A 25275-nucleotide genomic window follows, 5' to 3' on the forward strand; every position below is an offset into this window, starting at 1 on the left:
TTTATATGTGTAGCCGATTTCGAATCGTCTGTCCACACACTCTGTGAAGCTCATCTCCAATTTGAGATGCACCTTAACCACTGTTTCGTAAAGCAGCCGTTTGAAACGGTCATTTGCGCTGGTTGTCGCGCTTGATAAGAGCAGATCGACGTCTCTCATTAACGTTATTTGACTGTCTATATCGTGACTGTAATCTGCTTAGTACTGTCTGTGAACTCGTCCCACAATGGTCTGTCTTGTTCCAACTTCCAACATGTCAATTTCACCTCGCCGTTCTTGACATGACGGACACCCCATGTAAAAAATGTAAAAGCAATAACAGAACAACTTTCGGTCTGGATTTTTTTTATTCAAATATGCAGTGAGTGTATTGTTCAATGCTGCATGTTCCAGCACCTTAACAACCGCAGGACAGTGCATTCTCACCCATACAAATGACGATGATATTGGGGCTCGTTCAGTTCCTGTTCTGACTTATACTACAAGCACCTGCAAAACCTGCTATAGGAACAGACCGAACGACCATCTTTGCCTCTCTATGTACATAATATTCCAAGAACAAATCAGCTAGTATACACTGGAGCAAAAGTACGGTAACAGATGTATGTAAAAGATGTGTGCCAAAACGTCGGAATTATCACGTGACCAGATCAGTGCGACACTCAATCAGATACACTGTGCCATGAAAAGCCGATACATTGGTCCTCGGAATTATCACGTGACCAGATTATGGCGACATGGTCAAGTCGATCCTCATACATTCGTCCTCGCAAATAAAAGGTCATCCCACACGAATACATTTAAAGCCCTTGTAATCTACAATTTTACAGCACCACAAAACGTATATACCCCACACAACAATATATTGTAAGTGTTAACTATCGCAATCAGCTACCAAGCAGCAGCATCACTGAGCTCCTGTATATAGTTCAAGAGAATGTTGGCCTTCAAGACATTCACTCCCAACGCATAATGTGTCCCATCAAAGCTTCGCACGCCGTCCGTCATGTTATATGTCTTTAAAACAGGTATCTCATACTCATTCAGAAACTTCTCCATATCTCGATTAAATCGAAGGACGTGTGGTTTTGACTGGGTATCTGAACGTTTCATAATTCCTGGAGCATTCATATCAACAAATAATACCTTTGGCCATAAAATGCCAATCTTTCGTAACCTATCCAAAGTTGGCTTTAGGTATTGCATCTTAACTTTAGTCGAGTTATAATCTTCATGAATACCTATACCAACTACGAACAAGGTCCTCCGGTCAGCTAAGCCTTCAGTGACGTCATTGATCAGTTCTCCCCAGCGTCTACTGGCATAGTGTTTCTTCCAGCTGAGCTTCACCCTGCCTCTGCATATATTTGTTGGCTTTGAATCAAGTCGTTTTCTGCAGTTTCTTTCCTCGAACATGTCCATCCCTGAGCATGCACTTTTCCACCCTGAAAATGATAAAGAAGACATTACAAAACATTCACCTTTACATATGACTAGATCTTTAAGTGTAATCACTTGATGCAGAATGTTTTCTTCAGAGTTGAATTTAGGTGTGCTTGGATATCCCACGGTGTTGGTGATAACAATAGATAAGGACAAACATTATGGATAAAACAACTTCTTTATTCAGGCGATGCGACGTTTTGTCAAGCATGTATGCTTGCTTGATAATGATACAAGAATCTGTTTAGAAACGTCGCATCACTCGAATAAAGAAGTTGTTTTATCCATAACGTTTTTCCTTATCTGATTCATCAACTTCTAAATATGCCACTCAAAGAAGTGATAAAAAATAACTATAAATCTGTGTTTGTCTCTGACAATCTCCGACAGTACTCGTGTTCAAATGTGAATCATCAGACTTACAGTTTCAACCTCTCTTTAATGTTGAATTCTATATAAATAACTCTTTACCCATCCGCCTAACGGTAGTTTAACATGATTCCGATTCAGAAATGTTATCAACACTGAAAGACACCATATAACGAAAGGTTCTGTCCATTCTACGTATCTAAAGATAGACATCTTATTGAAAATGAACAGTATATATTGTTAATCTCTGATTATAATGATCATTTGCACTAATAGATACACATATTACTTCCACTTCTCAACACTCTTAAATGAAATTTAATTTCCCCTGTTAAATATGATGTTATGCACAACACTCCTCCATAAAGGTTAAAGAACTAAAGCACAATGTACCTTTAAACTATATATACTCCACAATTCCATGTTTCAAAAAATATATTTGTAATTCTGTAAATATGGTTTCAATATTTATGAATTTATACAATTGTAAATATGTTTATTGTATATTTCCGCAGGTCATAGGCTACATGTATTTATTTTAGGCCAATTGCCTTTTACTAAATATTAATATCTGTCTGTAATATTTTGATTGACATGTAAGGCAGAATATTTAAATGACCTTTACAGGATGCAGTGCACCAGTGAAGACTATTATGAATGTTATTATTTAGTTCATTTAAGCGACAGTTATGAACAAGTAGTCACACCATTGAAAAAGCAAGTGAACACTAATATCTGCAACAAAAGGCTGAATTAAAGAATTTGAAACATCCACTTTTACTGCCATTAAGCAAATTCTTACTTTTGGATTCAGTGGGTTTAACACCGCCATCTTTGAAGTTGCCTCGAATAGTCATCAGAAAGCCTGTGTAAATGTGTCGCACCAGGGAATCTCCTATGAAGCGGATGGTTCCACCATCCAACAAGTTGCAAGCCTGATTGGCACTATATTGTTGTGGCCGACATCGGGGATCGGATGGTGTCCAGGTGGAATATTCTGCATGAATCTGCTGTCGAATATCCCAACAATTTTTACACCGACATTGGGCTTCTGTCTTTTTAACACACTTGAAGTTGTAGCAGCATGGGGTCGGTCCTGTGGGACTGCAAATCGCTCGAAGGAATCTTGTCACGTTTGCGTATCCTATGTCACCACATCGATTGTCAGGTCTCTGGAGGGATTTGGGTATTCCTTTGTGGTTCAAGGCCATGTAATAGAAGGATTCTGATTGTCCCTTTTGAGCCTGGCTAAGGTTTTTCGTCCTCCAATGACCTTGGGTCATGTTCTGCAGAACACTTGGACATCTGGATTCATAATTGTCAACTCTTATGGGATCAGGGTGATAATATTCTGTATTTTTGGAGTCCAGTGCTTCCTCCAGGTCTTTGATTGGTTTAATGTGTGAGCTGATATATCCCATTACAAACAAAATCATGCCAAATACTGTGACAAGCATGCTCCTGAATGAAGCAGCGTATCGTGTCGTCATTATTACTATGTAAGAAACTATCCCGAAGGTAAAGGGGCGACAATCTCGTCCTGATGCTCTCTTGCGAGTTATGAATCGTTGAAGTCTTGTTACAGCCTGGTAAATCCTACTTCGCTCAACTCGAGATATGTGATCTATGATTTCGTCAGGACCAAAGTAGGGGTTGACCTAAGTGGTAAATCTTCATGTTATTCTCCATTCACCTTTCCCCAGACAATATGCTGCTACGACGAAACTGAAAACAGATTAAAATTTACTTTGACTTGTGTTGCATGTATTTGTGACAGGTGCCACAGTTGGGACAGGACACGCTCACACTTTTTGCGAACACTGTTTGAAAGTGATTAATAAGTACATACTCATGGTAGAGTCGGAAGCGGCCGATCGACTCTGCTTTTAGTAGAGATTTCCGGTTTCTGAACATGGAAAGGGCTTTGCCTCCACATTTACAACGGTAGTAACTATAGGGAAACAAGGACATTACTACAACATAATCTATAAAAATGGAATGGCTCACTAGAGTGAGTGAGTTTGGTTTTACGCCGCTTTTAAAGGTCACATGCAACGTAAAACACAACTTTCCAGATTCTGATAGCTTTCGGTATGGACTTACCGAAACAAATCATCAAAAATGCAAATTCAACTTATAAAGTTGAAAAATAACGCGATGAAAAAATCCGCGCGAAATCGTAGTTCAAACGATTCACTAACGTTCCCCCCAGCGCTTGGGGGAAGTGAAGTGGTTTCAACAGCTGGGCTGCGCTCATAGCACATGCGCAGTGAAATAGGTTCGCGGAGCTTGGAAGCGGGTTGTCGGGTGTATATTCGGTGAAGGCTTTGGGGTGAGCTATTTTTCTAATGTTTTGTTGATATTTCAAAGGCGCGAGATTTTTATATGTTATTACAGTAGATTACCGATTTAACTGTTTATATAATTTCATTTGTCTATTTCACCACACGTCCTTCTTACCGAGTCACTTTCTCAGTTCGATACTTAAAAGCAATGTCATTATTTAGCGTCGACAGAATTTCTAATTGTGATATAGATATGTCGTTGTCATAGACAAAAATCAATGTCTGTTTTATTGCCACTTATGTGTCTGCCTGCCCGTCTGCTAATGACACTATTCAATACACAATTTCAATCACTGACCACATGCAATTTGAACTTAACACCAATCAGGCTATACACCATAAACAAAATGCATTGATTTATGGCCCGAGTTCGGTCTCTGTCACATTATGTAATTACACAGACAGGCAGGTGTGATACTTGTACACATGACATATTATGATGTCTGTTGATTGCAAAATGCTATACACAAAAAATGAGCATGTATTTACAAAACCCAACATCTCTATATACACACACACAATGAGCCGTGAGGGCTTCTGCAAATGAACCAGCCGTTACACTTGAGTGCACATCCACCCGCTCTGACTGGGTTCGGTATCCCGGCTGCTTCGTTTCTTGGGAAGTAAACTCAAGTACAAAATATTGCACTTTTGATTTGCGATTGTACGCTTATAATTTTGTTTTATGTTTTTTCATAACAAGCAATGTATATTATATGTCATGAATAAGTGATAATTGTGTTTTAATTATGTTTGATTTTTTGGTTGCATGTGACCTTTAACAATATTCCAGAAATATCACGCGGGGTACTGGTTCACTAGAGGTGATCACAGTGTGCGCATGTTTTGTGAAGGTTAGCAGTGGTTTGGTTTGTTGTTTAACCCCGCACTCAGCAATATTCCAGCTATATGGCGCCGGTTTAAATAATCGAGTCTGGACCAGACAAACCGGTGATCAACAGCATAAGCATCAATCTACGCAAGTGGGATACGATGGCATATGTTAATCAAGTTAGCGAGCCTGACCACCCGATCCCGTTAGTTGCCTTTTACGACAAGCACGAGTTGCTTAAGGCCAATTCTAACCCGGATCAACACGGGTAGAGGTTGTATTTAGGAATTGGGTTTTAATATGCAAGTTGTGAGTCATAGCTGTGTTGGTTTTTCAAAACATAACACCAAGTGTCATGTAGTTGAAATTTTATAATATTCGATTTTTACTGGCAAAACGCCATGATGGGAGCTTGAATATTTCTGACGGCATTTAACTACATTCAGCTTCCTTACGGTCTCGGTACGGAATGTCTGGTCCGCATGAAGTAAATCTTCATCCTACACGTGGTCCTGTTGTGCTCGACGTAGCATGTCTGTAGCCTTTTCTTTGTGATAAGCTAGATTGAAGTAAGTGAATATCGATGACATAATGAATGTGTGTCATCGTATCTCGGAGGCTTTGGAGTTTGCTTATAACATTAGTTTCAGATGTTATTATCAGTCTCCCTTTTTGCTCTTCTTGGTGTTGTTTTGTTGTGTTACCAAACCATCCATGCGTGCACCTTGTGTGAGTGCTGAGTGCTTCCGGTCGACAGGATATGCTTACGTATTTTTGCGCGAAGCCAGTTAGCCATTAAAATCATTTTCGATGCTCTTTTCCTTTAGGTCCAGGGGAATCTGTTTGTTGGACAATCGTTTTAGATTTTTGAACCAAATACAAACATTTTATCATGTAATGTTTAAAAATTATTTCTTCCCCATTCCTCAACATACAGTAACGCTTTAGTCTATCTCTTTTATTATATCTTTGCGGCGCATCAACAAGACTACAGCAGTACTTGCAATTTCACTCGAAGCCAGGGCCGATTACACACACACAGATCCGTCACACTATGTAAACGGTTGATTCTGATACGTCCGAGTCACAGGATCAACAGACAGAACGGACATGTGTCCTCCTCGATATATATTAATTGAAAAGATAATAACACGAATACATTCAAAGGCCATATAATTTAGAATTTTACATCACCACATGTACATATCCCACACGACGATATATGACGCATATTGTAAGTGTTAACTATCACAATCAGCTACCAAACACCAGCATCACTGAGCTCCTGTATATAGTTCAAGAGAATGTTTGCCTTCACGACATTCACTTCCAAATCATAATGTGTCCCATCAAAGCTTTGCACGCCATCCGTCATGTTAAATGTTTTTAAAACAGGTACCGCATACTCATTCAGAAACTTCTCCATATCTTGATTGAATCGAAGGACTTGTGGTTTTGACTGTTTATCTGAACGTTTCATTATTCCTGGAGCATTCATATCAACAAATAACACCTTTGGCCAGGGAATGCCAATCTTTCGTAACCTATCCAAAGTTGGCTTTAGGTATTGCATCTGAACATTAGTCGAGTTATAATTTTCATGAATACCTATGCTAACTACGAACAAGGTCCTCCGGTTATTTAAGCTGTTAGTAACCTCATTGATCAGTTCTGGCCATTTCCCGCTGAGGTAGTGTTCCTTCCAGGTGAGCTTCACCCTGCCGCTACATATATTTGGCCTTGCGTCCAATCGTCCCATGCACATTATTTGTCTGAACATGTTCATCCCAGGGCATCTCTTCTTCCAAACTGAAAATCGTAAAGAGGGCACTTAAAATCTTCTTTAGTACGTTTCATTAAATATTTGTTTGGCATTTCGATGGGTTTTTTTCCGGCGAAATATTGTCTTACAGATTTTATTTTCTTCATTAGTGCAAACATTTCTGTACAAATAAGTTGTCTTATCAGAAAAGTTATCATGAATATCTGCTACAAAATGATGGATTAATGATTGAAAGTTAACACTTTACCGTGATTACGCAAATTCTTACCTCTGGTGTCGCTTGGCCTAATACCCCCATCTTTGAAGTTGCCTCGAACAGTCATCAGGAAGGCTGTGTAAATGTGTTGCACCAGGGAATCCCCAAAGAAGCGGATAGTTCCGCCATCCAACAAGTGGCAGGTCTGATTGGCACTATATTGTTGTGGCCGACATCGGGGATCGGATGGTGTCCAGGTGGAATATTCTGCATGAATCTGCTGTCGAATATCCCAACAATTTTTACACCGACATTGGGCTTCTGTCTTTTTAACACACTTGAAGTTGTAGCAGCATGGGGTCGGCCCTGTGGGACTGCAAATTGCTCGAAGGAAAGTCGTCACGTTTGTATAGCCTACGTTGCCACATCGATTGTCAGGTCTCTGGAGGGATTTGGGTACGCCTTTCTGGTAAAAATACTGATATGATCGATTCTTTTGGGCCTCTGTAAGCTGTCTTGTCCTCCAATGACCTTGGGTCATGTTCTGCAGAACGCTTGGACATCTGGATTCATAATTGTCAACTCTTATGGGATGAGGGTGGTGATATTCTGTATTTTCAGAGTCCAATGCTACCTCCAGGTCTTTGATTGGTTTAAAGTGAGAGCTGATATAACCTATTAGAAATAGTGTTATGCCAAAACTTACTGCTACCATGACCCGGAACAATACACTCTGATTGGCTGTCATGGTTACAATGCCACGCTAATGCTAACCATGCAGTGAACCACATAGGAGGAATACTGATGACGGAAACAAGGTACTGGTGGTGTCTTGCAAATTATGAATCTTTCATTGCTTCTTGATTTGACCCGCACCTCTCAGCTTCATAAAGATCTGTTGTGTGTTAAGCACAAGACTAGGATTTCATTCGGCGTGGGAAGCATCACTGACCGGACATTCCTCACTCATGAAACTGAAAAAAACCAGTTAAAGTTTCCTTCAATGAATTTACGTTTCTCATGATGACCAATAACGCGGAGAAGTCAGTTTTTGCAAAAATACGTGTTTTGACCATCCTTGTCTCAGTGTGTCAAATGTTCAATATTATGATTTTTAATTCAAGAGTTGTTAACATAGCAGTTTAACAACAGTTAAATAGCGAGATTTTTATGTCTATAAATGCACACAAGGTTATTTCATATTGCAGAAGCGATAAGTATCCATGTACCACGTACTCATTACATTATGTCTTAGAAATCCTTCTACAACGTCAAATAGTGTAGCCCTATTTGTGGCAGATATCCTGGAAAATTAGACTTGGTATGAACAATATAACCTTAAAAAACAATATACCTGACCTGTAATGCTACATGTAGACTGTTGACTGTCGATGGAAGTTGAAGAAGCCAGGCGCCACACTTTGAGAGTGTGGATTCAAATATACCAGATAGGACTCCACATCCAAAATTACTATAACATCACGACAGACTAATCTCAAATACAGCATTTAGCATTTGATCATTTCTAAAAGCAAGTCATTTGTCCAAAACATAACAGATGTCCATTTCGAAAATGTTAGACGATGATAGTGTCAACGCGTATATATCACTATATGCAACGTGTATATATATACTAGCCACATAAAGAAACTGTGCACACAGAAAATTCTTTCAGAATTGGAACACAGAATTGGAACACAGAAAAGACGAAATGATGGAGACACTTTATAAGCTGAAGTATCGGGCCACAACAACATGTCAAAAGAACATGAACAATATCCGTAACGATGGCGTCAAAAGTTCAAAATTGAGTAGGGGGTCACACGTCGAAGTCACAAAGTCAGTAACGGGTATGACCATCATGCGCGTGAAGCACAGCAGTGCATCGACGAGGCTACAACATGAGCATTGAAGGCCTGGGGAATGGTTTGGGACGTGGTCACTGCCGTCTGGAACCTGTGTCTGAGATGAGTGACCCGAATCCATCTGTCCTGTCTTGGCGCCGTTACTCGGGGACGCCCAGAACGTGGGTGGTCGGCGACGTGATAACTGTTTCCATAACGCCTGACCAATGCAGATATCGTGTTACGATGGCATTGGAAATGTGCTGCCACCTGTTGTTGGCTCATGCCTGCTCGAACCATTCCAATGGCTTCATGACGTTGAGCAGATGTTAATCTTAGCATGATGTTGCATGTGACTTCTCATGTGAATTTGTGGACGTTTGAATGACCAAAGACCAAGCTTTCGACAGTGACAGCAATTTCTGAGTTTCACATGTTGTGTGCAGCTGCACGGGCTGCACGTACAGTAACACATTGCAAGTCCATAGGCCACCATCAATGACGTCAGGTCGCCTGGCACCTGAGCGTTTGATTGTCTCCAATACTTGCTATGTTCACACCTTTATTTATGTATTAAGACGCTGTCTGCCTATCTTTATATTTTCTTTGTGCACAGTTTCTTTATGTGGCCAGTATATATGGTCGAAAGGGGAACAAGCTCGGAATTGAGACGAGCGATACGTTGACAAAGATGAAGGACAGGTTGAGTTCAAACTTCTTTAGTTGGTTACACAAGACATGGCGAACAAGGATACAAGACAGAAATGAGCCGGGTTTCCGGCTCAGCCATACATGAGGTGAGCGGAGTTCCTGCTCAATCCCAGGGAGTTTCCTACGAGCGGCATTATCCTGATCGCGGTCGTCCCAACACAGACAGTCGGAATACCGGACTCCTTGACAATATAGATGTGAGCATGTATACAGTTTTTGACAACAATGGACAGGCGAACACTCAACAATGGACAGATAAAGAAACAATAGCACTTCCTTGGACCAGTTGATGTGATGGCAGACACGGCCAAGGGGGATGATCAATTAAGGCTATAAATGTCATATACAGTGATTAATGAAAGTGACAGAGTAACACAGGGTGGCTGACAAGTCAATGCGGTAGTGATAAGGATTAAGACTGCCGATTAGTGTCATATTAATAATTACAATTAAGTCTCACATGGCTTGGCTATATAGTTTTTGGCCTTTGGAAATATTTTCACGATGACTGTCTGGAATAGCTATGACAACTGGAATAGATTTGTCGGTCTTGATTTCAATTATTTGGAAAGGAAAGGTCTTCGTGTAGACAATTGGATCGACCGACCGGTCCTTCCCTTTTTGGTTTTAAACCATAGATTTGTCAAACTAAGTTTAGATTATCTGAAAAGGTATTTGCCATGCGTTATTAGACAGACTGACATGTAAAGATGAGGCACTGAACTGGAAATATAAAAGTGAATATTGTGTAAAATATAATAAATATTCCTAAAACTGTCAGCGAAAAAGATTTCGCCCAGTGAGACCTGCTGCTTGAAAGACTGTCTGTTTGATGTGAGAGGCAAACCCGAAGTGTCATTCACTTCTTTGCGAATGAAACTGAGCACGGGTATGGCGTTGAAACACCGAGAAATCAAGGCTAAGGTGGGATTCGCATAACATCTTTCCGGTACACCCAAAGGACACAGCGCCTTAGGGGACACATGGTTGGCCCACCATGACTCCACAAGAGATGGAATTAACATATAGATGATTGACTTCATCATGTTTCTTTTCCTTCGCATACTGTGTAAATCTACATACAGAACGATTTGCATCAGCGGCAATACTCGTCTCTTTCTCTAGTGATTTAAACATATCTATTTCCAATGAAAGGAACCGGATTGGTATACAAGCATAAGCTGATATGAATACCGCCCGGGATACAATGGAAGTCTTCTCTAATCATCTTTATATATTTGTAATTATTATTTGTTATATAGATTGTTTTTAACCACATTGAATGGTTTACTGAGAATGAAGACCGGACGGTTGAATGGGTAAATAATCATGTTGATTTTTTTCAAATATCAGCGTCCACAATCATCCTGCAAATGTATGACACAGATTAGTGTGCATACTACGGAAGCATAGTAAGGCCACGGTGATTTTTTTAGTCTCATTATCTAGTAGAAGATACTAGGTCCTACGTAGGCCTAAGTATCTCCTGTTTGACTGTGTCATTCACGGTTAGAGTCTATTGTTATGTGTGTCATTCACAATTAGAGTCTGCTGTTTCATTCACTGTTAGAGTCTATTGTTATGTGTCATTCACTATTAGAGTCTACTGTGTCATTCACAATTAGAGTCTGCTGTTTCATTCACTGTTAGAGTCTATTGTTATGTGTCATTCACTATTAGAGTCTACTGTGTCATTCACAATTAGAGTCTGCTGTTTCATTCACTGTTAGAGTCTATTGTTATGTGTCATTCACTATTAGAGTCTACTGTGTCATTCACAATTAGAGTCTGCTGTTTCATTCACTGTTAGAGTCTATTGTTATGTGTCATTCACTATTAGAGTCTACTGTGTCATTCACAATTAGAGTCTGCTGTTTCATTCACTGTTAGAGTCTATTGTTATGTGTCATTCACTATTAGAGTCTACTGTGTCATTCACAATTAGAGTCTGCTGTTTCATTCACTGTTAGAGTCTATTGTTATGTGTCATTCACTATTAGAGTCTACTGTGTCATTCACAATTAGAGTCTGCTGTTTCATTCACTGTTAGAGTCTATTGTGTTACTGCGGTGTAGTAGAAGGACACTTATTTGACATTTTTATTTTTGTATTGTTTCAGGAAGCACTCAGCTTTTTCCATCCCAGTCAAGTCAAACTGTAAACAATCACGAAAAAACAAACCAGTGGTTGATATTATGATGATCGCGCAAACACCGAGCGTTGTATCCGATCCAGTCTAGCCGCTCTGAAGACAAGCAACAACAAATGTTCGGAGGTTCATTTCATAACCACATCCCACCCCTCTCCTGTGTATGAATAGATGCACGTATGATAGAGCAAACATAACCATACCCAAATTTCCATAACTGCAATTATCACTTGAACAAGGTTCACGTCACCCTAACGTAATACACATACACAATGACACTGTATAGTAACACTGCGTTAGTGTCATGAATATTCACTGACTCACATTTCTACCATCTAACGTCCTGCATAACCAAACATTTCTCAACTTATTACCCATACTTCATTATCCGAATCTAAAAAAGGAATCTTTTCTGCAATGAATCAGTTGCTACGAATGGCGATAACATACTCTACGCATGTCAACGATCGCAATTATACATTTGCATGCAGTTTCTGCAAATCAAACACTAAAACGTCTGACATGTTCAAGGACTTGTTAAGAAATATTATTAATTGCTAGACTCTAAACCTGTGCTAGATTACAAAATGTTTGGAAATCTTTACACTTTGAAAGCTGGTTGTTTGTAGTATTTAGATATGAATTTATAAATCATTGCCAACTGAAATCAGTGCATTTGGAAATGTACTACTTTGAATTTCCTTTTGACAAAATATATGGAGACACATATCTGCAAAGTTGAGTATCTTTTGGTGATACCATTTCAATTCAGAGGGAAACAGAAAATTGCTGACCATCCAGCCTGTCTTTTGTTCGTTTAACCTGTCTTCAAACTGGAGATCTCCAAAGTGGGGCGACATCCCTCCAGACAATATGTCTCTTATGTTCTTAAGGTACAGTGATTCCTGTAATGTATGTTTTCAGAACTTTGAATGGTGTTCCTTTGCTTTTTCACATTATACGAACTGGAAACTAGTCGATGCTTACCTTCAATACTACGGATTAAACATTATTAGACACACTATTTCATAAGGCATTCTTGACTGATGCTGCTTATGTCACTTGTAATCTATGTGGACACAGCAGCTCTACACCGATGAATATGATGCCACTTTGCTTTATTGACAAAGTGCAATGTATCCAGTGAAGGTTTGCTGTTCGAATGTAAATGTTTACTTCTCTGTTATTTTGCACCATTCAAAGTAGTTTTTGTTGTATAAGTAAAAATGTGTTCAACGAATATCATCTACTTTCACATACAACTGCATAATGCTTTTTTAACTTATGTGGGCAGGGTGAATCCAGGTTGACCAACATCGCCTCCAGGCTTCTTATTTGTTTTTATACATTTTGTTTTCTGTCTTTTTACTTCTGTTTATTAACTAGAAATTCCACATTTGTAGGTACTTCATTCTATGCGTTAATCACTTCCAAAAATAACCATGTTGCCATAGACGTACATGTATTAATACTTATGAATACCTTTGACTTTGTCAAACATGACCATGGATAATAAAATTAAAATAGTGTCGGTAAACTGCAGGGGCCTCGGGGAGAAAAACAAGCGTAGAGAAATAATGAACATGTGGAGAAAAAAATGTTGCTCAATTATTTGTCTACAAGATATTCACGTTGCTGAAAAAGATGAACTACTAATGAGAAACGAATGGGGATTAGAGTGCATTATCGCCCCCTATAGATCTAATGCAAGAGGGGTTGCCATTCTTTTTAATAACAATATTGAAGTCAAAATACATAGAACAATAAAAGATCCTAATGGCAACTTTATTATTGCAGATATCTCAATTTATGGTATAAAATTTACCCTCTCAAATATCTACGGCCCAAACAATGATCACCCAACTTTGTATGAGAATATTTTTAGAAACATCGATAGCCTTGAAAATGATTCTCTGGTTTGCTGTGGAGACTGGAACTTCGTACTTGAACCATCAATAGATTTAGAGAACTATCGTCATGTTAACAACCCTAAAGCCAGGCAAGTTGTCTTAGATATGATAGAAAATTACGATTTGTTGGATATTTGGAGACAATACAACCAAGGCTCTAAATGTTTTACATGGTGGAAAAAAAATCCTAGACAGCAGGATAGGTTGGATTTCATTTTACTATCACAAGACTTGGCAAATCTTACAATAGAATGCAATATTCTCCCAGGATACAAATCAGACCATTCAGCGGTTATAATATCAATATCAAATACTTTGTCTAAAGAAAAAGGTAAGGGTTATTGGAAATTTAATACCTCTTTATTACACAATAAAGATTATGTTGAAAAAGTCAATACAATTTTGAAATATATGAAACAAGAATATCTCAATAGAAACATATATCAAGAAATACAAGATATTAGCGACAAAAACCTTGAATTAACCATTAGTGACACTTTGTTTCTGGAAACATTTCTTATGAAAGTTAGAGGTGAATCCATATCTATGTCCTCATTTCTGAAGAAAAACCGGTGCCGTAAAATTGAACAGTTGGAAGATAGAATATGCGAAGTTGACAACGAAATTAGGGGGAACTTTCAAACATAAGGGAAGAAAAACTAATGAACTTACAAAACTTCAAGAAGAAATTGAAAAGTTAAGGGGGGAAGGAACTAGAGGGATTCAAATAAGGAACAGAATAAAATGGTATGAGGAAGGTGAAAAGCCGACAAAATACTTCTGTCATTTGGAAAACCGAAGTTACACAATCAAGTTGATTAATCAATTAATAGATGATAAAGGAGAAATAATATTAGATGGTACAACAATCCTAGAAGACCAAAAACAGTTTTATAAAAATCTGTACTCCCAAAGTGATAGACTTTCAGAAAAGGAAATTCAGGATTTCCTCTCAAAAGTTCCAGTTCCTTCTTTAGATAAACAACAAAGAGACAATTTGGAAAAAGAAATTACATTGGATGAGATTTCAAAAGCAGTAAAAGGAATGAAAAATAACAAAAGCCCCGGGGTAGACGGCTTTCCAATAGAATTTTTAAAGTTTTTTTTGAAAGAACTAAAGGTTTGGGTGTACAGATATATCAGTGAATCACTTTATAACGGCTGTTTGAGTTTGAACATTAACAGAGGAATTATAACATGTCTGCCTAAAGGAAACAAGGATAGGTCCTATCTTAAAAACTGGCGATCAATCACCCTTTTAAATTGTCTGTACAAGATTATTAGCACATGTATCACTAAGAGAATGAAGACTGTTTTGGATCTTTTGATACACGAAAATCAAACAGGATTCATTCCAGGGAGATCTTTAGCGGATAATATAAGATTATTGTACGACATCATCCTGGAAACAAAATCTAAGAATAAGAAAGGTATGCTACTTTCTATAGACTTTGAAAAAGCCTTTGATTCTGTGTCAAAAATAGCTATACTTAAAGTTTTGGAAAGGTTTGGCTTTGGTCCTCAGATGATAAAGTGGGTACACATTTTGGTGAGCAATGCAACCTCTTGTGTCATACAAAATGGCCATCTCTCTTCATTTTTTGACAATGGTAGAGGCTGCAGACAGGGGGACCCAATCTTCCCATATTTATTTCTTTTTGTAGCCGAAATACTGACCACTATGCTTAGAGACAATGATACGATTAAAGGCATTTATTTAATAAACATATAGCATAAATTAGGGCAGTATGCTGACGATACACAGCTTTTTTGGGACGGCTCAGAAGAAAGCCTAAGAGCTGCACTTAATACTTTGGAAAGTTTTTATTATTATTCAGGATTAAGAACGAATTCAGATAAAACTAAGGCAATATGGCTTGGGTCAATGATTGGAAAGAATATTAAAGTGTGCGAAGATGTTAATCTAGATTGGATTCATGGTGACTTTGAAGTTCTTGGTATTCAACTAAACGCAAATTTAGAAAAACTATGGGTTATCAACACCAGAAAAAGACTAGAAAACATTAAGAGATTACTAGCCAATTGGCGTAAACGTAAATTGACATTAATTGGAAAAATAACTGTGATAAAAACTTTAGCATTATCTACTCTTGTTCACATATTCTCTGCTTTGCCGCAACCACCCAAAGAATTTGTTGATGAACTAAGTTCAATTTTTTAAAAGTTTATTTGGAACTCTAAACCTGATAAAATTAAACGGGCGAATTTGACAAGAAGCTATGAGAATGGTGGATTGAGAATGGTAGATATAAATGTGTTCATATCATCGCTAAAGCTCAGTATCCTACAAAAAAAGCATGTTTAAGAGCCTCTATGATAGCTACTTTCCCCTTAAAACTCCTTTTTCAACTGGGTGCCCATGTATCGTCTTACAGACTTTGTAAAATTGATAACCCCTACCGGCAGGATTTGATATATATTTGGAGTAAATACTATAGGTCTCATTTGACAGATGCAAGAGATATTCAGGCTATTCTAGCTGAACCGATATGGTTTAACCACCAGTGTACAGACTCATATTTTATTATAGAAAACTGGTTCGGTAAAGGAGTGCATTATATAAGAGACCTATGTGATAAGAACGGGCTCTTATCTTTTGTAGACTTGAAAAAAAAATTCAATCTCAAGGGTACTTATCTGGACCATCATCGAGTTGTTAGTAATCTCCCTAAAGAATGGATAAAGGTGATAGACAATTCTAAACCTATATGTGTCTACGATCTTAGGATGAATAACTTTTTAATGGAATGGACTAAACCAGCAAAGGGATCTCGGAAGATATATGATATACTTGTGCAAAATAATTATCTCCCTATTATTTGTAGTAAATGGCAACAAATGTTCTTAACTGACTTAAACTGGAAGGAAATATTTAGTCTTCCTAAACAATGCTGTAGAGATATCAAGCTACAAGATTTCCAATATAGATTTTTGTATCGCATTATATACACCAAAAAGGAATTATTGAAAATGAAGCTGATCGACAATAGTATTTGTCAAAGATGTAACAATGAAAACGAATCGATTGTGCATGTATATTTTGAATGTCCCCATGTTAGTCATTTTTGGTACAATCTGGAACAATGTTTGAGACAACATCTGTGTTATGAGATTCAGCTTAATCTTGAATCCATCCTCTTTGGTATCCAGGGGACCGCAAACTTCAAACTGGTGAACCACATTCTTTTGGCCGGAAAGATATATATATATATATAGATATATATATATATATATATATAAGTTGTATTAGAAATGAATCTCTATCTTTCAAATCCTTTATTGCTACCTTGAAAGATATTTTTCAAGTTGAGAGATATGTTGCTAGAATAAAAAAACAACTAAAAGAATGTAAGAGTAAATGGCTACCACTACTCACAACATGGACCGATGTGTCATGACTCTTCAACATGCTTAAAGTAGAATTTTGAGATCGCGAATTACAATATGTGTCAATCCACGGATGGGAAAAGATATACATATTTATATGCATAAGCTGTATCAAAAATTTAATATTGACCCTAAAACATGTGGAGTAAACGGGCGCCCATTACACAACATGGTCTGATGTGTTATGACTCTTCAATGTATACAATCTATGATCTTTGTGCAGTAATACTTGAATGTATCTACTCATGTTTGAAGACTGATGTGTTGTGAACTGTCAACATGTACAAGCTTGTATTAGGCATGACATCTGTATAATAATGTATGAATGTTTCTACCCCTTGGTTACCCAGAAGGATATGGTGCTATTATGAAAACGAACCAAATGAACCCAGGAGCAAACAAGCAATATTACTCATAGCACCGACTTACCTAATTGCTCAAACTTAGACGATCCGCAATTATACAACTTTGTTTGGATGATATTCGTATAAAACGACTGCAACTAGTTATGTCACCTGTTAACGTGTATGACTTTTGTATAGAATGAACGTACCGACTGATGTGAATAAGAAAATGTGGGGAAAAAAAAGAAGTAAACCCATTGAGTCTAAGGCCCAAAAAAAAAAAAAAAAAAAAAAATATGTATCTGACAACCGAACACGCCACCAACAGGAAATCTAAAATGACATTGAACTACTCAGCAGTGGTTTGTATTCTACGCCCAACTGTGAAAGTCTGGGTTAGAATAGTCCTTCGCCGATCCATGTTACACCTCTAGGTATTTGTCCAATATACACTGCAGTGTGAAAACAACTCAAGACGTTTGATTATTAAAATCAACCAAAGCTAATAAAAGTGTATTGTATTAGTATCGCATAGGTTATTGCTGACATACAGGTATTCCTGAAATAATTGCTGTCTGTACGCGGAACAAGAAATGTTAGTTTTGATATTACAATGCTGCAGTTCTTGCTGTTTTTGTATTACATGCTTTTGAATTTCACACCTTAAAGTGCAGGAAATAGATTCACAAATTTCATTTCAGTTTATATCTCCTCTTTGTGGCATTTTTGACTGTGCGAGGGAGGGGATAGGGGGAGTTGAAGAGAGAGTTAGGCTATAAATTTATATATATAACATTTATGCTTTCGTTGATTTTTTATTTGTTAGGGTGGTCATATAAAGGTTAAATGATACAGATCTTCGATAGTGTTCGTATACATAATCTTTCAAATTTGATCATTTTGCCTTGTCTCCAAGTATCAATATTTAGCCTTGTACATCCAAGTTGACCCACGCCGGTAGCAAATGTACACAAGATCATATCTGTTAACATTTCCCTTCTGCTAGGTTTATCTGAAACATTGTACATACCTAGTACCAGATGCTGATACACTAGTCGGTTCATGATTGTTCATATCTTTCAATCTTGCTTGAAGTAACGATAATAAACTAACTGTAGAACTAACATCTTGGTAAACCTAAGCCTTGAACACGTCTAATGTTACTTTCCAGGTGTGTCTTCCACTGAAGATTAAGTAACATTTCGTATACATCACGTCAAAGGTTACACCATATTCACAACCATAAAGAAAGATGTTCAGTTGTTCAAGTAATATGTTCCGAGCATGATTATTTGTGTGTCTATGTATTGAAGATCCGCTGTGATGGCAAATGTTAAGAAAAAATGCATTTACCTGTATCTTGAGGTGGTCTATCACCCGAATAAACATGTTCAAACTCATCGTCAATTCTTGGGTCATGTCAAACTATGGAATCCTAGTGGTGATGTCACGTTGTCTCAATGTCTCCCTTTGGAAGGAAAAATATTCCAAGTACAAAGAACGATTACAGAACGTTGGCAAATGTCAAAATGTGGCATTGTCGCGATTTAGGTAATTGTGGAATGTGATCCTTGTGTTTGTATGGGCGACAGCGCGATAATGTCCCTTCTAAGATTCCATAGTGTTCGAAACGAACGCGACACGCCTGTCAGAATTGTACTCGAGTCACGAGATAACCACTTCGGCCGCACATCAATGAACGTCCACCTGCCCATTTATATATTATTGATCGACAACACATATCAACACACAACTTTACTAGTCAGGTTATAACTCAAAGGGTCTATATTTTAGACTATTTTATTACTTGGTGTACAAATGCCAAGGTCGGGCATATATATGATTATATTCGTGCATAAAAAGTCAGATTGTTTATGTTCATAGACCATCTTTCAAAGTCCTAAGTACACGAGGAAAGTAAACATGATCCGAATGTTACCTTCATATAAAGTTGAATTCATAAATCAGTACGCGCCCTACGAACACGTGACAATTCATATTTCCTTGTGTAACAAACTTGTTTCCTGACCACACTGACTTCCACGTTTCCACCTCACAGGACTTCGGGTTATGTATTGTGGCCACTGTGGTGTAGGTACACAACCACCGCAAGATCAACAGCACTACACCAATTTATTTCAAATTTGAAGGAGTGAGTGAGTGAGTTTGGTTTTACGCCGCTTTTAGCAATATTCCAGCAATATCACGGCGGGGGACACCAGAAATGAGCTTCACACATTGTACCCATGTGGGGAATCGAACCCGGGTCTTCGGCGTGACGAGCGAACGCTTTAACCATCAGGCTACCCCAACGCCCCAAATTTGAAGGAAGTAGCAAGAAGATTCAAATGCCCTTAAATTTGAAAATTTAACACTGTAAGCATCAGCATCCTCCGCGGTAACTGTGAGAACAGTGGGGTTTCAAGTATAAATGCAGCTTAAAATGAATGAGTGTGTTTTTCTTCAGCTGCGGTTAGTAACATTTAAGCAAACCCATAGCGACCTGTGAACATTCGAATCAGCAACTCCAATGATCTTATCAAAATTATATTAAAGGTTCATGCTGAAATGAATGTAATGAATATACAACTACTCCCATGCACTTTGGAACTTGCGCAAATATCGACCAGTGGTTTTGAATCCCGGGTGTGGAGTGATTGTGAACCTTGATTTGAAAGCATGATACATTTACTCGTAACAGAGATGGTAAACCTGCGTCATTGTGGGAGGACATCCTACAATTTGAAATAGCTGTCTATATTTCTTCTGCTGGCGTACTCGCTCACACACCCAGGCCCATCTTGCCACCACCCACCATACAAATCCAAGAGTGACCACGCACATGATTGTGAGTTTCGCACTATAATGACTCCGCTCGCTATGCATGGTTCATTCCCATTATGACTACACCCAGTTTGTCTACCCGTCCAATACACAACCTGTTCCAGTCTCTCCCCTCCATCAGGTAGACTGTTCCACTAACACTTATAAACTGGTTTATTATTGTGATATCTGATGGTACAATTAATTGTACCAGGTTCATACAATATTTATTTCGTCAAAGCAGAAGCCTGAATAGGCGAACAAGTGGCTTATATAAACGCCGCTCCAGTACATTGTTCAAATAGCTGGATACATAAATGAAATAATTTGACAACAAAAGAATAATACTGATTCAAAATAACAGATAAATGATTGAATAAAAAATATTTTCGATATGGTGTTTGTTATGCCTAGCAACGAAATGAGCTGCTGCAGAAAATCAAGTTATATAAAACTTGTCTTACATTGAATATATAATTATTTAAAGGTGATAATCACTGGAAGGGTTACTTTTAGAAATGAACTGGTGTAATGAGTTGAGAATGTCACTATTTGTTGAGTTAACCAATGCACTGTTATCGTATAAAGTAGTTTTAACATCGTATCCTTGAATATGAAAATACACACTTGTTCTGAAATTTTGTTAGTTCTGACATGTAAACAGGTAGTGAATAATGTCTTCGTTATAATGACCAAATAAACACTTAGATGTGTCCGATATATGTCGATTATATCTGTCTGCGTTTAGATCACTACAGCCGAGCTTGAGGCGACAATAGATGATTTGACAAAATCTAGTCCTAAAATTTAAATCAAAGTAATTGCGAGTTTCTCTTGGGTTTATCATGGTTTTAAATTGATTCAGGTAAATAGCGTTAACAGCACCATCGGGCAATAAATTCCACGACATAATCGCACTCGGTAAAAATGATTGAGAATACGTTTGCGTTCTACAGTTAATATTTTGAATGGAAGTTGGGATTATGTCCAATTTTCAAAACAAACAACCTGTACTATAAGTTTACAAAGTTTTAATCCAAATATCAAAACAAACAATGAATGATCACAAGATCCCCATTCACTTGGCTTCTAAACATTATAGGTAGGCCCTGGGAGTCTCTGTGATTATTTCAAAGAGTAGACAAACTGGGAGTAATCAGCTATACAGGTACAGTACATTATTAAGTGTAGGGGTGCTCCATTATATGTTTATGTTCATGAGTAGTCAAACTGGGAGTAGTCATAATGTTAAGATACCTGATCAATTATCTATTTCAGTAGTGAATGATTTTTGGCCGATTGTTTTGCAGCATACCAGAAATGTCACGACGGAGACACCCAGATTCGGGTGCACACACACAATCATTCAAACATTTGGTGAATTGGTCCGACTTGTAACCGTCACGGATGACAGACGATTTACAGAACCAGTGCTATCAGTATTGTGTTGGAAAGGGGGCAGGGATGGATGCATAATACACATGTTGAACGATCACTATAAAACTGAACAATACACTAATACACACATGGTCCTAAACACAAGCGGGATCCAGGATATGTGAAGTTCATGAATTGTGTGATAAACTGTGCTCAGATAATGTGCCCTCAGCAAGGGTACTGAGTGGTATACATGCCCACTTTATTACTGTTATAAGATGACAGGCAGAAGAAAGTATACACTTTAATACTAGATTTGACCAGACTTTACATAGGTTGTCCAAGCTGTACTAGGCTGAAACCATCGGCAGAAACTTCTATGATTGGCATTTTAGAAGTTGGTGAGAGGAAGAATGAGGGCAATTTTTATGGATATGCAACTTCTTTATTCTGTATAGGCGACGTTTCGACATAGATTGACAACGACATTATAACCTATGTCGAATTCTGAGATACAGAATAAAGAAGTTGTACATCCATAAAAAACTGTCCTCATTCTTCATCGGCAGAAAATACAGTAAAATATCGATTAACCATTTCTTGTTTGTTCCATATTGACCACTATAATGGGTATAAACTCTTTTGTTTCCCCGTTGGTTTCGATTCCAATCCAAGTACTTGTATTACTTATAAATAATAGCCTAATATAGGAGATCACGTGAGATCTTCCACGCTCCAGAGGATCCGTCGCAGCTGCATTCATACTTTAGTTGAGAACAGTAGATGCGCTTAACTTTTTCAAATGAATGGTTGCATTGTTAGCTATGTATTCACATTCTCTTTTTCGGTTACCTCATTGAGTTAGTGTTCCCGTAAACATCTCAACAATTCCCTCATCATATCTTTGTATTACAATACATACAAGGGTAGGTGTGGTGGGATAGTCCAGTGGCGTTCGTTCGCCCGGGTTCGATTCCAGACATGGGTACGATATATGAAGTACATTTCTGATAATCCCGGGTATCATATTGCTGGAATCTTGCTAAAAGGGTCAGCTGTATGTAATGGCTTGTAGTGAGTGAGCGAATTTAGTTTTACGCCGCAATCAGCAATATTCCAGCTATATGACGGCGGTCTGTAAATAATTGAGTCTGGACCAGGCAATCCAGTGATCAACAGCATAAGCATCGATCTGCGAAATTGGGAACCGATGACATGTGTCAACCAAGTCATCGAGCCTGACCACCCGATCCCGTTAGTCGTCTCTTACGACAAGCATGGGTTACTGAAGATCAATCATACATGCTCCAAACATGTTACACCCGTAATGACTTGTATGTAACATGTTTACAACGCGTATTTGTGTTTGTGACATACCTGTGCATATGTCAGTGGTGTAGTTTGGCTTATAGTTCTTTTAATCATTTGCTTCATATGCAGCAGTGCATGTATGCATGTATGCATGTATGTATGTATGTATGTATGTATGTATGTATGTATGTATGTATGTATGTATGTATGTATGTATGTATGTATGTATGTATGTATGTATGTATGTATGTATGTATTTATTTTATATTTTTTTATTTATTTATTTATTTATTTTATTTATTATTATTTTTATTATTACACACACACACACACACACACACATATATATATATATATATATATATATTTTATTTTTGGGGGGATGTGTGTTATAATATCGCTTTCATACGATCTTTTCAACTGAAAAAATGATGGAATCAGTTGAGGGGAACAGTTTCTTTGATCCTCAGTTTAGGTCATGCTTTATCCTTGCTGTTTCAAATTTCACATCTTTGAAAATAAAAGTCAAGTTTGAGGCCAAGTTTGAAAACATTAGTAATATATGGGGGCATTGATGTCCATACCTCAGGCATATGGTCGCGCAAATGTAAGACGTTAATATTTTCTTTATTTTCATAAAATGTCTCTGTCCAGATGTCAACTTTTGTCAATGTCGATCGACTGCGAACACCATGAAACTTTTTAAGTCATACTTACTGTTGAATAAAGTTGAAAAGCTGTAGAAATATGGTAACCAACCTTTAGTGTTGGAGATCCCTTTTAGGTTGTGCGTGGTGTATTTTCTGAACGTTGCCTTCAGTTACATAGTACAGGTATATAACATGTGGAAAGATATCTAAATTCTGATATTCCTTTACATCTCAGATCTGCACTGTCGAAATTTAGATGTGGTAATTTTAATTTAGCAGTTGAAACTGGAAGATACAATAAAGTTAATTACAATGAGAGATTATTTTTATTTTGTAAATTGAATGACAAAAATGTTATTGAAGATGAATTCCATGTACTCCTTAATTGTGAACGTTTTTCTGATTTAAAGTTGAGATATATTCAGAAATATTTGACTGATTCTGATCCAAATGCCAATTTTATTAACATTACGAAAACAAATAATGATTGTATCATAAGATATGTTTCTGTATCATGTAGTTCAGCACATTAGAAATGTTCCTCTTACACAGCATGTGCACTAAACTATCTATATCATATGCAAATGACTGTATGATGGGCCTGTGGCCTTTTACTGAATAAACTTGTCTGTCTGTTTGTCTGTCTGTATATAACCTATTTAATTGTCGTGGACATGTATTAGGTAATTGATATTGTAAATACTTTTCGATGAGAGCCGTAGCCACTGAAAATTTCAAAGTTACAGATTATACTTTACACACTGAATAAGTAATGGTTAAATACACATAATAAAATTTCCAAACAGTTTTGTAAAATGTTCAATGAAAAAAACTTATACCCTCTTTTAACCCACCATGTTACGACTCCACTGTTGATTCTAACAACTCGGTGACAGTTTGGCCTACTTTTGGGTGGGATCGGGTGTCAGGAGATTACTGATAGTGCATTACCCGTGTCGCGTTCACAGATCCCAATCCCAACAAAACAAACCTCGAGGCTATAACCGATGTCTTTAATTCGTGATAAGAACAGGACATTGATAAATACGGTAAAACCACGTTGACTGAAGATGAAATCAGCTCTGAATACCCATCTTGAAAACTCGAATCAAGGAAGACCGATCATAAATACATACATTTTATACGTACCTGGAAAATATCTGCAGATGTAAGTTATACGTGTGGTGTCCTGCAAGGTACGTATGGATCCCACCACATGTTAGTGTAATCCTCTTCACTGTGAAAACGCTGAAAAACACAGCTCGAGTTGTCAGAGACCCATCCTGTCTGCTGAGGGAGACCGGTTCATTCTCAACCAACGAAGCGTGTGACAAACATCCCATTCAAACAGGGCCACGTACTTCACTGGCAAGGGCAATATGGCTTCCAGTTTGAGACAGCCAACGCCCAACAGAACACCACCCGCGTGACCTCTTGACCCACGTTAAACTCTCGAACTTACTGTGAGAATAGTTAATAAAGTCCACTTTAAACCTTTCTGCCTTAAAACAACCAATAGAAACATTATTTTAGGCACACAAAGCATTGCTTACTCAAATACCGCTACAGGAAAAACATATTACTGGTAAATATATATAGACACGTTTATACTGAATACATGTACGCATGTATAATACATAAAACCTATCTGTAATCGTGTTAGTGGTGTTCTAGATGAGGAATGCAGCATCCCTAAAGTAAAGTTTTGTGTGAACATATTTTTATTTCTGAAGAAATCTGGATCGGAAAACTTGTTTCTGTAAATACCTGGCCAGGGCAT

At 37.8% G+C, this 25275-nt stretch overlaps 1 protein-coding gene across 3 annotated transcripts; it reads right to left on the reverse strand.

Annotated features, from left to right (window-relative positions):
• Positions 1 to 333: 333 nt before the first annotated feature.
• Positions 334 to 25275, reverse strand: LOC124275289. Of its 3 annotated transcripts, none has more exons than XM_046710773.1 (4): positions 24645 to 25275; positions 7041 to 7942; positions 6252 to 6798; positions 334 to 895 (listed from the first exon to the last, which is right to left on the reverse strand). In XM_046710773.1, exons 2-4 carry the CDS (start codon positions 7714 to 7716, stop codon positions 892 to 894), a joined length of 1227 nt encoding a protein of 408 aa, XP_046566729.1. In that variant the 5' UTR covers positions 7717 to 7942; positions 24645 to 25275; the 3' UTR covers positions 334 to 891. The 3 variants fall into 3 exon arrangements, with proteins under 3 accessions (XP_046566729.1, XP_046566728.1, XP_046566727.1); XM_046710772.1 differs by having other exon boundaries at positions 334 to 878; positions 6235 to 6798; positions 24645 to 25273; XM_046710771.1 differs by lacking the exons at positions 6252 to 6798; positions 7041 to 7942 and adding an exon at positions 2615 to 3537 and having other exon boundaries at positions 334 to 1445; positions 24645 to 25096.

The sequence above is a fragment of the Haliotis rubra genome, unplaced genomic scaffold, assembly GCF_003918875.1.
Source record: "Haliotis rubra isolate DU_JTF1 unplaced genomic scaffold, ASM391887v1 Scf2, whole genome shotgun sequence".
Classification (NCBI taxonomy): Eukaryota; Metazoa; Mollusca; class Gastropoda; order Lepetellida; family Haliotidae; genus Haliotis; species Haliotis rubra.